Source organism: Melanaphis sacchari, unplaced genomic scaffold, assembly GCF_002803265.2.
Source record: "Melanaphis sacchari strain LSU unplaced genomic scaffold, SCAv2.0 Contig2_pilon_pilon, whole genome shotgun sequence".
Classification (NCBI taxonomy): Eukaryota; Metazoa; Arthropoda; class Insecta; order Hemiptera; family Aphididae; genus Melanaphis; species Melanaphis sacchari.
The window spans coordinates 4,005,716-4,020,979 of NW_020271173.1; the positions used below are offsets into that span (position 1 = coordinate 4,005,716).

General features: G+C 35.6%; 1 protein-coding gene across 1 annotated transcript in view; it reads left to right on the forward strand.

Moving 5' to 3' along the window:
- The window catches only part of LOC112595818 (zinc finger protein 1), a 167,763-nt gene extending 153,821 nt beyond the window's left edge, over window positions 1-13,942 (forward strand). Inside the window, 9 exon segments of the mRNA XM_025341182.1 lie at window positions 5,914-6,206; window positions 9,074-9,214; window positions 9,478-10,774; window positions 10,777-10,839; window positions 10,842-10,877; window positions 10,880-10,969; window positions 10,972-11,282; window positions 12,365-12,599; window positions 13,578-13,942. Coding sequence (XP_025196967.1) covers window positions 5,914-6,206; window positions 9,074-9,214; window positions 9,478-10,774; window positions 10,777-10,839; window positions 10,842-10,877; window positions 10,880-10,969; window positions 10,972-11,282; window positions 12,365-12,599; window positions 13,578-13,771 — 2,660 coding nt within the window. The 3' untranslated portion in view covers window positions 13,772-13,942.
- The last annotated feature ends 1,322 nt before the right edge of the window (window positions 13,943-15,264 follow it).

Genomic DNA, 15,264 nt, shown 5'->3' on the forward strand with positions numbered 1-15,264 from the left:
GCGTCGACCGTCGATTGATAATGATATTATATAGACTGTGTTTTGAAAGAACTATCGCGTAGTTTTTCCACAATTATAGTTTTGGCTTATACCCTGTATTTATACATTCACGTACCTACACATCTATCATTCGAAAAATTCGCTCTCGTGACTTCGAGATGAGCGGTATTGTTCGATCACCAGCGGTATGGCAATCGGGGCGTATCATGCACGTATGATACATCCGATACGATAATATATCGTGTACTATACATTATATTTTTATTTATAATGCGTGTGTGTGGTATGATGAAATGTATTTCGCGTGCGTGTGCAGCAACAGCGGCGTCACATCGACCGCGTCGGTGGCGTATTTTGCGCGCGCGCTGGCGAAAATGTATTCGGCACAGGTGAGCCGTCCAATAGGCGGCCCGGGAACGTCCCACCTGGGCGCCGCGGGCAGGTAGACACTGAACGCGGGCGCTCCATTGTACACGCCCACCTGTGTCGGCGGTGCCGCAACGCGCACACCTGCGCACCGCTCGGCGCGAATACATTCCTGTCGTGTTCGCTTCCCCTTTCCAACACCCCTTCCACAAGCGTAATCGAAAATCCGCTTATATATAGTATTACATACGCCGTCGAAAAAACTCGCACGTCCTTGTTTATTTATCGCAGCCCCGCCCCTAGAAAATTGGCACTATTATTATTTAAACTTACCATACGTCATATCAATAATAAACGCGTGTGTATACTGAAACCATACTCGACTAAACGGGTGTTGAAATTGTTTTATTATTATTATTATTATTTAATGCCGATCGAAAAACTCGAACATGAACTTCTCACGTACCTATATCACAATTTATAATTATATTTAGGCGAATATAAGCGCACTTGCTGAATACTGCAGTAGGCGTGCTGTAGAAAAGTTCTTCTCTACGTATAGTGATATGTAATCACGAGTACCTATATATTATTATTATATTATTCCACGATATCTGTACATCGACTCCTCGTCATCGGTGGTAATATATACAGATATAATATGTTGTACACACTTATAATATATATACACCTAAATTGTAGAAAATTCAGTCGGGCGTTGACGACGACGACTACGACGCGAGATCGCTCCCAAAGCTCGTCTGTGCACCCGCTACCACCCACATTAACCCATATATATATATATATATAACGATAGATATATTATCTCTGTCGAGGCACCGACGGCGGCGGCGACGGCCACCGATCGATTTTCGGCTCTCTGTTCCCCCCGTCGATAGTCGACCCCCCACACACACAATCACCAAGTGTCGGGCGGCGGAGATACTATATATATATTATAATATAAAAGGAGGTGGTGGGAAGGATACGGGAAAAATACATATTATATATTATATATACATATATAACACAACCACCCGGTCGCTATCGTGCGTGTATTGTGTACGTGTGCGGGTGCGTGTGCGTGTGTGTGCGTGCGCACGGTGTGCCGGCACTGCGCTCCTAGGATCATCATTTCGTACCTGCCGACCGTCCGGTACGCACGTTCCTTTTTTTCGTTTTGTATACCTATGCACCGCGCTCAGGACCGGAACGTATTTCGTACATATAATATTGCAGTCAGTAGTCGGGTAGACGTCGAGCCTGACCGTCTTTATAATTCCGTATACACTCCTGCAGCTGCGCCCGTGCACAGTCGAGTTTATTATTTTAATTTTATTTTATTATTTTTTGTATAAAAATATAATTTAACATCGTGTCTGTTTGGAATTTTTTTTCGTCCGCTTTCAACTACCTATATTGCGCTATTCAGCCTGGTACTCGTAAAATTCGTCGTCATGTACACAGCTGCGCAAGTCATCGGTCTATTCCAAAACGCCTTTCCCTACGGCAACTATGCACGTAAGTTATCATACAACTATACATCGTTTTATAATAAATAATATTGTACCGAAAATTTCACATACCTATGTTATTACTATATGAAAGATTATCACATGTTATAATTGTTATTACATTTTCTACGTAGAATACGCGTATCTCTATATATGGCGCGCGATGCGTCGTTTGTATATTATATATACGTACTATCGTCATTAAATTCAAGTTTTTATTATTTCTTTTTTTTTTTTTTATCGGTGTATTTATACAATATATATACTGTCGATATTGATGTTATATTTATTTTAATGTATACATTTATTTTTCAATATTGTTTTGTTGACGTTTATCCGACGACGCTAAAATTGTAATCACCGACGCGTCCTCGTAAATCATGTAATCTAAATTTATACGCTTTGAACGCACATATTTTTAATTAAAACTATATACTTATAACTTGTACCTCGTAAAAACGTAAACGTATATACAGATATGTACTTATATAGCTATATATATATATATATATATATATATAACGTGTGCGTCCGACTGCTGTAACAGCAAACTGCCGGTGGAAATATATTTAATTTACATCATCATAGTATACATATATTCATATAGTGCTATAGTGTTCACGTGTATAATATATATACAAATATTCATACATATACAGTATAGGTATATTTTGAGTTAGGTGTAGTGTGTATTATTGGAATCATTAACGTCAAAAGTCTGTAGATATTTAAATGTGGAAAATATTTAAAACGAATAGTAAATTAAACTTTTAAATAAATTTAGCTATTTGTACGTTTTCATTTTTAGAATAAAATTACTCGAGTAATGATACTGTTTAGTAATGGTTTAAACACATATTGGCAAAACACTCGAGTTCCACGCAATATTATATATACACATATATTCTTCGCGCGTGTAATACTATTTATTGTAATGTGCAGTAAACTAAAAATAATATTTTTCTGATGAACACTATAAGTATATATACTATTATAAATGTAGAAAAACGATATATTACATGATTTTTGTCGTCTGCACTATATATTGTTGGAAATCGAGTCCCTGCGATTATATATAATTGGGTGTAGCGTGCTTACATAATATAATAATAAATACAAATAATGTCTTAAAAAATTTGAACCCTCAAAAGTAAATAGTATATTTATTCTAAGTATATACCTAACCATAACTAAACTATATATATTTATATAAAACATATTATGTATAGTTATAACTAGCTGTTATATAAACATATTTTATACTTAGATACTTACCTATAATATATTATAATGATACTGTATACAAACAATAAATAAATTATACATTGTTAATTTATTCTAATACCGATAATGAACCGCGTACATGCAAGACCTTCGTAATTTATTTTTCTGTGCGCGATTTAACTAGAAACTTTTACGTGGTTCCTTGGAATATCATCGTTATATAAAATTACGAATTCTTTGAACTGATAAAATTCATGATTTGTTTAATATGTAGATATTGTCCTCACCGGCGTTTATACATAAAAATTTAACATTAATATTGACTAATTCCAATACAATATTCAATAATTTTATAAAATTTCTAACTTAAAAAAAAAAAAAGTTTACATAATTTGTACATGATGCCATTGTAAAACAAAATTTATGAAAAATAACAATAATTTTCACAATTTATTTGTTATCATCATTTTTAACTTATAGTAATTACTATTTTATGTCTTTATTTTTGTGAAGAATAATATATACCTACCTACATTTTTAATTTTATATTCTACTTTAAAATATATTTGGGAGTATATTTTAATATATGAAAATCAAATTTTGAACAACTCATAATCTATATAGTCAATAAGTTATAAGTATTTAAAGTTTAGATGAGCGAAGTAGAGTAGCAAAGTATGCTACATTTGAATTAATATACTCCGCTCATCAAATTTTAATTTTAGTATTATGAATAGTGAGTATTGATTAAGTCACTATACTTGTTCGAAATTCGATTTTTAATCATTGAAATATTTTTAAAAAACTTATTATAAAATTAAAAGAATGTATATGTATGGACATTAAAAAAGTAAAACTTAAAAAATAATAACGTTAATGATAAAAAATTGTAAGGAGAAATATATAGATTATGTGTGTAGAAACTTAATATATTAGGTATATAAATGGAATAGACCTTTATCTGTAACGCTTTCTAACGAATTTCCCTGTAATTATTTATTTCAACTTATTTTGCACACAAAATATACGACTGTCTATATATATAAGTTGTACTGCTTTATTGTGCCTAAATGTAATATAAATTATTCACATATTACCTAATAGGTATATTGTAATATGTACGAATGATTGACGTACATGACTGCAACATATGACTGTGTGCGTACCTATATGTAATATGACCTATAAATATAGATATCATCTATACGATTAAATGCATTTATATTAAATTGACGAATAGTTATTGACATTATATTGAACACGCGTAAATAATTTAGCTACATATGTTATACAAACATAATAATTAATGAAATACACATATTGGGTAGGTATAAAAATGGTATAAAAATAATATTACCTAATGGTATAGGTATATGTATGTTGTGTTATATTACGTGTATTTGTGGATCACACGATTTGCCAGATGCCGCGCGATAAACGTGTACGAGGAACTATATAATATAAATATATATGCGTGTGTGTGCGTTGAGAAAACAACGTTCATACACTGCTGTGGCATATTAAATTAAATACGTACATATATTTAATAGTTAGTAATATATTTAACGTACTTCTGACTATATATTATATATATGTATAATATTACACTGCATATGCACCGATTGATTTGATCAGCTGTACTGTATATATGTACTTATACCTATATACTTCATTTCTTTACATTAAAACTATTTAATATTAAAACCGTGAATTTAACTCATACAGCCGTATGGTGTGTATATTTTTACACGTGTATAACAGAAAAATATACAACAAACCCGCGAACGATTTAGCCCGATGATCATAAATATATACACTTTTGTATATATACATATATATATCTCCGAAAGATCGTTAAAACGCCGTGACCGGATTCCATCCGGTCGAACCTAAAACACATTAACCACCCGCAGTACACGCTTTTATATACCTATCATATTTTATAAATATTATATGGGTATAATATATATATATATATTATATATATATATAATGTAGTTCGTTGTCTCGGGTATTATGTACAAATAATATGATTTAATATATGTATATGTTTAAATGTACCTATAATAATTATATACATTCATATCTATGTATATAATATAATACATATTAATATGTAATTGTTGTAAAGTCAGTGTATAAAAGATAATTATACTCTACTGCACAGCGTAATATTATACTGTAAACTTCGAGAAACATAGATAATAATATTATAGTCGTCCGGACTCCTCACAGAAATAAATTTCCAATGTTTTCAAATCGGAACGTAGCTGTATCATTAGACCTGATTCATAGATTTATAAGAGTGTGATTCGACAATTATTATTATCGTCGTTCTCCCCCAAACAGACATGTATGCGTCTTTGAAAATAATGACATAAATTGTAAGATGGACGACGACGTGTATAACAATAGATAGGTGGACGAACACACCTGATTGGTTTAGAAGGTTAACATTACCTGCGCGCAAGACCCCCCACGAACAACTGGGCAGGTGCGATCATCACGCCCTTTACTCGCGCCGTCTCGTGTCATTGGCGCGGCGAACAATGCGTATTCACGAACAACAGGTACTTTATATATCGTATACCTGCAACCACCCGTTGACCGAATTTACCGCACACAAATGGCCGCAATATACAATTGCACATTATAATATTACATCGTATTGTTATAAATAGCGTGTGTAGGCGTATTTTATTATATTATAGGTGTTCGGTATCTATAGATTTAACGTATTTATTTGTTTGTGTATTCCGGTCGGTTTTTATTTATTTTAATTTTTGACTTTTTTTTTTTTTGCTCGCAGTTCCATTACCCGGGATGAGTCTGGAGGGTCTTCTCAAGGACTACCAAGACTTACACCACCAGCAACAACAGCAGCAGCAACATTTACAGTACTGCCCGTTTTGTCGGGAATCGTTTGACTTGGGATCGCTAAAGGAACACTTGGACGGCGGATGTCGAGCCCGGCCGCCTTCGCCACCCTCAACAACAGTTGCAATCACTGGTCAATACGGGTGCTTGCAGTGCAACGCTGCTTTTGGCAATCGTGACCTTCTTGAAAAACATGAACTACTTCACTCGCCCAATGCCCAAGTGGTAAGCGCTTATAACATTATACAGTTCTCGACAATTATACTATACATGAGACACACGCATAATATAATTATATTTAATAATTATTATTATTAACACGATCCTCTTGAATGAATTAAAAAATTTAAAAAATTCTAAATCACCCTGCGTCGCATTAAGCTGCAGATAAATATCACGTGTTATAGCACGTACTATAATAGTATACATATAGATATACCTACAACGTTTTTCCACGATTTAATAGCATTTTTAAAAGCGTGTAATGAATATTATAGTCGACATGCTGCAGTTACAGCATGGTTTGGTCGGTCTCCGCGGAGGTATACTATTTATTTATTTATTTTCATTATATTCCGAATGATTTATTTATCTTATATATACATATACGCTCGTAGTGACCTCGCCCTGGCACACCTCTATACATGCGCGATGACTATAGGACGCCATGAAAGTAGCACTGTGGGCCTGAATAACCTTTATATATATATATAATGTATGTGTATGTTTAATATAATATACTTTAAACGACCCGTCTCTGAGAACGTACATATCTTCACACACGCACATATATACAAAAAATAAAATAAACACACCTAAAATCCGGTGCGCGTGCGTGCGAGTATTATATGTGTGACCGACTCGCATACAATTGAACACATTCTCCGTGTTTTTCGGGGCCATCGCGCGTGTGTGTGGTCCGGTGACGGGTTTTGGAGTAAGTTCGTATAAAATATATTTTCGGACAAAAGAACAGAAAATATTTTTGGGGGGTCAAAAGAAAAATACCAGCGCGTCTTGCAGCATAGTAATAATAATAATAATAATAATAATAATATAATTATGTGATGGTGCTGATGCAGCAGTAAATCCGACCTTGGCACGGGAGGATCCACCGCAAGGTGTTATTCTCAACATAATCTCAACAAAAAAAACCCCATCCCTCGACCCCCAAGCCGAGTCTATACTTGCGGGATGCAACTCTTCGGGGTCCGTCCAGATGTGTAGGTCTCCGATCCCTTGTCGTGTATAATATATATATTATTGTTACCTCCCGCCGTTCGTGGAAACGTGCATATATACTTAAAACCCAAATAGTTCACAAAGGGAATCGACGTGCGCGCCGGGCCACGAAAAAATGTCCTTCTTCTCGTCGGCATCACCATCACCATATTATGTAATATGTGTAGGTACTTATTTTATACATGTACCTACCCGACGAAGACCGACGATGGCCATTAAAATCTCGCCATGACGGTCGTTTTTTTCTTCTTCGTTCCCTTCCATCCGAAACGAATCACCCACATGATCACGTATATGTATATGGTATATATACCTACCCTTATACCCCTTATAAAGTCAATAGATCTCTCCTTATTTTCCGTGAACAATAAATGTTGTTGCAATCGTATACTATAGCAGGTACATATATGCTTGACACGTTTGTATAATGGATTATCGCTCGTTTGGGGGCGGAGACACAGCTTCACCGGATATCAGCTATAATGTACCAGTCGAACGTATACTATATATAATATCCATATACATTATTATTTCATTATTATTATATTTTACACACGGCAGTGCAAAACACATGCAGGACCACATGGCCTTTACAAAAAAAAAAAAAAAAATAGATATAATAACATACAGTCGTGCATTATTATTATCTGTATAACTTATCGATAGAGAGATAATATTAATAAGTATGTTGTATATATTATAATGTATAATACTATCAACGCATAAAATAAAGTTGTGTCCCGCAGTGCGTGCTTGAACCATTAGGTACCTATATAATATATTATAATATATTTATAATACAGTCCATTCACTGATAGTCGCGTTGTCACGTCTGCCTCAGCTGATAATAATTATTATTTTATATTTTGTCGGATATTTTTTCCCGCCTGTTTGATAAAAGACATAAAAAAAGAGGTGTTGCCAGAAAATGCGGGCGCGCGCTTGTGTGTGTGTGTGTGTGTGTGACCCGAAATATAATAATATTACACCTAATAAAAAAAAAGTTTATATTATACAGACCATAAGTATCCCAAATATGTACAGTCTCACATATAGGTATACCAACGGGATAATGGCTGCAAGGGAGAGAGGACGAGAGATGAGGTAAAGACGATGCCGACTGTTATTATATACATGTATATTTAATATTATGTGTACATGTGTGCGAGGCGCAGTTAAATTAACCGATCGTCATGTTATCATGGTGTGGCGGTGGCACATGGAATTATATAACGATTTTCGTATAACCTGTCGCCATTAGGGTTTCTCACGATTACTGCAATGCACTCTGTGCCTGTGTATTATACAACACGGTGTACACACATACACAAATATATATGTGTATACACACTACATTATAATATATATATATATATATTATATATACACACACACATACACACCACACGTTCTAACACATGGTGACACGTTGTTGACGTCATACCTTTACGACGTTCGTCGTATTTCATTCTATATAATAATAATATACTCCTAGTTTTTTTTTTGTCTATACTATAACCGCACGTTGACGGTCTCTCTCTAAACGGCGCTTTTTTCGTTTGATTATTATTTTTAATAAGGCGTCGTCGTCGTCGCCGGGCATGGGATTTTTAGGACTCCTACGAAGATTTTTTTGGTCGTGAGATTTTACGCGCCACTCTTTTTTCTTTCCATATTTATATGGTCTTTCTTTCTTTCGTCTACCTATACGCAGCCCGACCCTGTCCTTGTATGTTATATACTTATATCCAAGCAGCTCGTACGATGTGTGTCCCGCGAACCTTCATAAAATAATAGCTACTCTTCTTAATAACTCACACGTGTTTTTTTTTGTTTTGTCTCGTCTGCAGTCTTGTAAGGTGTGCAACAAAACGTTCGCCAACGTTTACCGCCTCCAAAGGCACATGATAAGTCACGATGAGAGCGCAGTGCTGCGCAAATTCAAATGTCCCGAATGCGAAAAAGCGTTCAAGTTTAAACATCATCTCAAGGTAACTATATACTCTCATTTATATTTTGTATATTATTATTTATAACGAACATACTAATGTACCAGTATCTATGTATTTTTTTTTATACGTATCTTATTTGATTTTTAATTTTCTTGGCGTATAAGAGCCGCGAAAACTCGTTTATTTGGGTTGCATATAATAACAATTCCAATATAAACGATTGAATTCATCTATAGACATGTCCGTGTGTCGTATTATTTGATTTTTGAGTTTAAAAAACTGTTGGGATTTTGTTTTCGTAGGAACACATTCGCATCCACAGTGGAGAAAAACCATTCGAGTGCTCCAACTGCGGAAAACGATTCTCGCATTCCGGTTCGTATTCTAGTCACATGACCTCCAAGAAGTGTCTGATCATAAATCTAAAAATGGGAGGCCGTGGATCGCAAGCCAACAACCGGAACGCCGCTCACCATCAACCGAACAATGGTTATCCAAGTAAGCGTCCAGCTCCTAACAACAACAACAACAACAGCAGCAACCATAACAACAACAGTATTGGTGCCGGTGGCAATTCATTCTCGCCACTGTTGCCGTCTTCAGCGCCCAAGTACGACATGCAAGTGGTACAACCGAGCCCAACACAAGTGCAATCGCTTACACAACAGTCATTCTATCACACACAACCGAAAGCCTCCGCGGCCGCCATCTACTTCCCAGGACTGTTCAACACTCAGAGCAAGTTCAACATACACGATCTTCTGCAGCCATCGTTGATGCAGTCGGCAATGGTCAAGCAAGCACAAGAACAAGAACAAGAACAGGAACAGGAACAGGAACAAGAACAAGAACACGAACACGACAAACAACAGCAAGACGATTGCTGTAGCGGCGACGACAAGAATAAAACGACAGACGACGATCACAAGGAACAAGAGAGTGGCGGTGATGACTTCAACGAAGAGGACGAGGCCGACGATGACGACGACGACAAGTACGACAACGTGATCGACGTGGTGAGCGTGGTGAAGAAGGAATGTGAAGACGGCGGTGGTGCGGACGAAGAAGATACAGCTGGCGAAACAGACGCTGCAGTCAAGAAACTCTTGGAGACGGTCAACGTGTCGGCGGTAACCAAACAGCTGATGATGGCCAACGCAGCGGCCGCCGCAGCGGCTGCCCTGCACCACCAACAGAACCAGCCACCGCCGTCTTGCGGTTCGTCGGGCGGTTGCCCCAGCGTGACCAGCGATTCGCCGCCGTATCACCACGGCTACAACTTGTATCCCAATCACAACAACCATCACCACATGCTCAACCAGAACCATCACAGATCCGAAGGGCTGGGCGTCAAAGCGGAATACTCGGCGGCCGCCAGTTCCGGGGCCTGCAAGACGACCATCAACAACAACAACATAAACAACGGTTACGACGCGGGCAGCGACTGTTACACCGACGACGAGCACAGGCCGTGTACCACCGAAGAGGAAGACTCTGTAGACCAGGACGGCCGCAAGATCCGCGTCCGGTCGCAGATAGCCGACGACCAGCTGGCCGTGCTCAAGGAGTGCTATGCGGCCAACCCGCGGCCAAAGCGCGAGGACTGAGCCGGATCGCGACCGGATCGGCTTCAACGCGCGCCGTCCAGGTGTGGTTCCAGAACAACGGGCCCGTGACCGGCGCGAGGCCGCCTGTGCACATGCCGTAACTCGCCCGCGTCCGCCGCCCACGCCGCAGCCGTCCCGAGCGCCGAACAGCCGCTCGACCTGTCACGGCGCGCGCCGCGACGAGGGCAACGGCCGTAATTTCCTGCAACGTTACGCTGACCAACAAGTGTACCATACAGTTCAAGTGTTGGACCGCCAACAACCGGGACGATTGCAGTTCGTCGCCGCCCGCGTCCATGTTGCAGCCGATGCAGCAGAATTGCCGCAAGACGTTTTTGGGAGGCGCGTACCCGCCGCCGTCGCCTGCCTGCGCGGCACCGCCCCCGCCGCCGCCTTCGTCCCACCTGCACCATCCCGCGTCCCATTCGCCAATACCGGCCGTCGCGCTCCGGCACAACGGCAGCTTGAGCCCTGCGTCCGAGAAACGTTCGTGGAAGAGAGTGAGTACTATTTACAATTATGTATAATGCAATTATATATAGGTACAGTGTTTTAATGGTGTACCGCGATATCACTTCCGGTATTATCGATATCCGATTCGATATTTTATTTCGTCCGCGAACCGATATCCGATATGATAAAATCAATAATAAAAATCATGTGGTGTGTCTATAAAATATATCTTACATTTGTGTAAATGTGATTTGATTATAATAAATTTCTAGAGTATATGAAATTTGAAAACGGTTTATTTCTTTTGGATATTTTAGAACAATACTATACCAGAATTCGATCGATTTTACTTTATATTCGAAAAAACCGATACTCGATAAATAGTATATATAGATATACACATTAAACGCATGTTTTTATGTGATAGGCTTCAATAATATAGCTTTATAATACCTTTATTGGTAATCGGTATCTTACCAGGCCTACAGACTACGTCTAATCATATTCCATGTAGGCGAAAAAATTTTTTCGTCAAATCTTCTCAGCACCTATTGTAACTATATTATACTCCCATTCTATACACCTATATAATATAATCACACGAAAACTATGTATATCGGTATGATATTGTTACACGATCGCTTTTTAGTTAAAATACTATTTATATAGCTATATCTGCAGTTCGATACGTATAGGTACACTGCTGAACATTTTTCATTTACAGTTTTTTTTTAAATATTTTCCACAAAAACTTTTGTGATTGATCGGAGTACATAAGTTGTTTAGATCGGTTTGCTACACGATTGTACGCGTAGTATACTATATATTTCTACCTACGTATATCATTTAACGACGTGACGCGTTTTTTAATATTATATATATTATATACCTATATATTCACATGTACGAGTATGTCACCTCTCGTAATTGCACTCAATTTTACCTCGTTAACTTAATTAACGTTCAGACGGTACACGTTATCCTATATAATATTAAATTGCCTGCTACGGTAGCAATAATACTCGTTTTGCGGTGTACTCGCATATCGTCTACGCTAAATTTAGACATCGTTATATGTGTGACTGAATTATATTTACTAACAATTTCTATTTTCCCTGGAAATTTATAGGAATACGGAGACTGGAGCGATATGACGGACGAAGCCGAAGACTCGGGATGCACATCCCAAGATCCTGACGACGCGGTGTCAACCGGTGGCGGGGCAGGTGTCCTGCACAATAACAACAATAACAACAACAAAAACAACAACCACAATACTGCTAGTAATGGCGCAATGGCGGCCGCGGTTGGTTCGCCCAGCAAAAAGTCCAAGCCGTCATCTGTGGAATCTGCCGATGTACCAGGTATGCTGTAGTGAATTTATAACAATTATATAATATACATTATATACAAAGTTTAACGAAAAAAACTGACAGATGTAATCAACTAACAATGAAACAACTATTATTGTAATCGTTATTTTTAAAGTCTAATAATTTATGATTTTATAACTATATGGTATATTATATTAATTCTTTTTTCATAGACGCTACAAAGTTTATATAGTGTGATTAATTAATTGTATTTATCAATTTTTCTTTTACCCTTTACTTTAATATAAATAATATACCGCAATACGCCCCTAACCTTGTGCAGTTTGTATTTAAATTAGATTTTAATTTTTCAATAATTTATTTTTATCCGTAAGATCAATGTCTGTAGGGGATATATTATTATTAAATTATTTGCTGTAATCAATACCATCATAACAGCAAAGTGATTATAATCGCAGTCCAACGTTAAGTGACGTCACTATAGTAGCGCCATTCAAATTTCATGCATACCTAATTGTTTTATATACAACATGTATCAAGTCATGTTCAAGATAATGTGAGGTTATATACCTAATATTGTCTATTATTGTTAATTTTGAAATTTGAAATATTAAAATCAACACTGTTTTTATTAAAACCATAAAAAATGTGCAGAATTTTAGTCTATAACTTCAAATCAGAATAATTAACTTCAATGCTAATAACGGCGTTGTGGTAAGGGTGTTGAACTAATGATTTCTCCCCTACGTAAATACACGCGTGGATTTTAAACTATTCATATTACACCCACCCCTTTTCTACAAGACTTGGATTAACCTCCATATTGCCTGAAACTCCTATGACCACAAATACATCCCCTTGAACTATATAAATTTTACTAAGCTGCATGTAATAAGGAGTACAATATTACTACATCGCATGTTTAGGCACCTGCTGCCACAGTCATAAATCGCAATAAACATATTATTTAGGCAATATACATAATGATCAATAATTTTATTGTTGCAGATCAAAGACCGCACAAGTGCGACGTTTGCCCAAAAGCGTTTAAACATAAACACCATCTGACCGAGCACAAGAGGCTGCACAGCGGTGAGAAACCGTTCCAGTGTTCCAAATGTATGAAACGGTTCTCGCATTCGGGTTCGTACAGCCAACACATGAATCATCGATTCTCGTACTGCAAACCATACAGAGAGTAAATTCGACAGATCTACTCAAAACCGACAGTATATATGATTAATAATATAAAATATGTGTATGGTGTATATATTGTCACCGTTTCTATACCGCTTTATTATTATCTAATATAATTATAATATAATAATAATAACTACTATATATTACTATACTATTACTATTACATAATACTACTACTATTTTATTATTACTACTATTTCTACCTTTCGTCTCGATTTTGACGGTTTTTATTTTTCGTTTTTTTTTCCAATGTCCTTAGGTTTTTTTTTTTTTTTGTAACACCCATCCCTTTTTTATTCGTTTTGAAAACAATAATAATAATAAAAAAAAAAAAAAAACATTGTAAAAAAAAATTTTAAACGCAATATGTATTTTAAAAAAGGGTCAACGTATATATATATATATAAAAATGTGAAAAATATAAATTAATATATATATATATAATAATCGAGACAATAATTTTTCGGGTTGTTCGACACACTCCGTGCCGTTATATATATATATAAATAAATAAACAATAATATATATGTATAATTTAAGTGATGTGTTTTAGCCGTTATCATTCTGAATTTATATTTTTATATAAATGTTAATTATATAGTATAAATATTGTATAAAGTTTGGAAAAAAAAATATATAATATAAGTATACATGTTTTGCGTATAATATGTATGATTAATGATACCACAAGAGACAATAACTAAAGTAAATGAAATAATTTTTCAACTTTGTAAATAGGTCAGTTTTCTAGTGTGTGTTTTTTCCATGAAATATTAATATGTTTATGTATAAAAAAAATCTTATATTATTACTATAATTATAAAATATACAAATTAATAACAAAAAAATTTTTGAAAAAAAAATCAATTTATAATATAATATGTATTACATATACAAAACATATGCTTCTATATATTATATATGTGTATAATATGTATAATAATAATTGACTTTCGATTCTCACGTATAATACCTACTGTATATTGTTATCGATTCAAATATTTATATATACCTACGCGAGCTAAAAAAATCAGCGCCGATTTTGACTATAAACCTTATTATTAGATTTTTAAATTGTTTGTCAAAAGCAAATAAATACGAAAAAAAAACAAAAAAAAATACATTTTTAACATTTCCGCTTATATTATATTATATTATATTATAGTATTGTTAGCAAACGTCCGTTACATTTTGTTTGATATTTATTCATTGGTATTAAAAATTTAGTGCCTATAATATATTATATTATATTATTATTGTATAGGTATATAAATAGTATTATAAATTTGTTGAATCGACTTAACCCCCTTTATAGTTATAACATTTTAATAATATTTACGGGTTATATATTATTATTAGCCTAAAGGTATTTTATTTATCGCGTATGTTTATGTAATATTTAAAACACCGCTATCACTCACAACACTCCTTCCCCGCTAAATTCAAATTTTGTACAATCATTTTAATTTTTTTTTCAACCGTCGATGAATGCAAC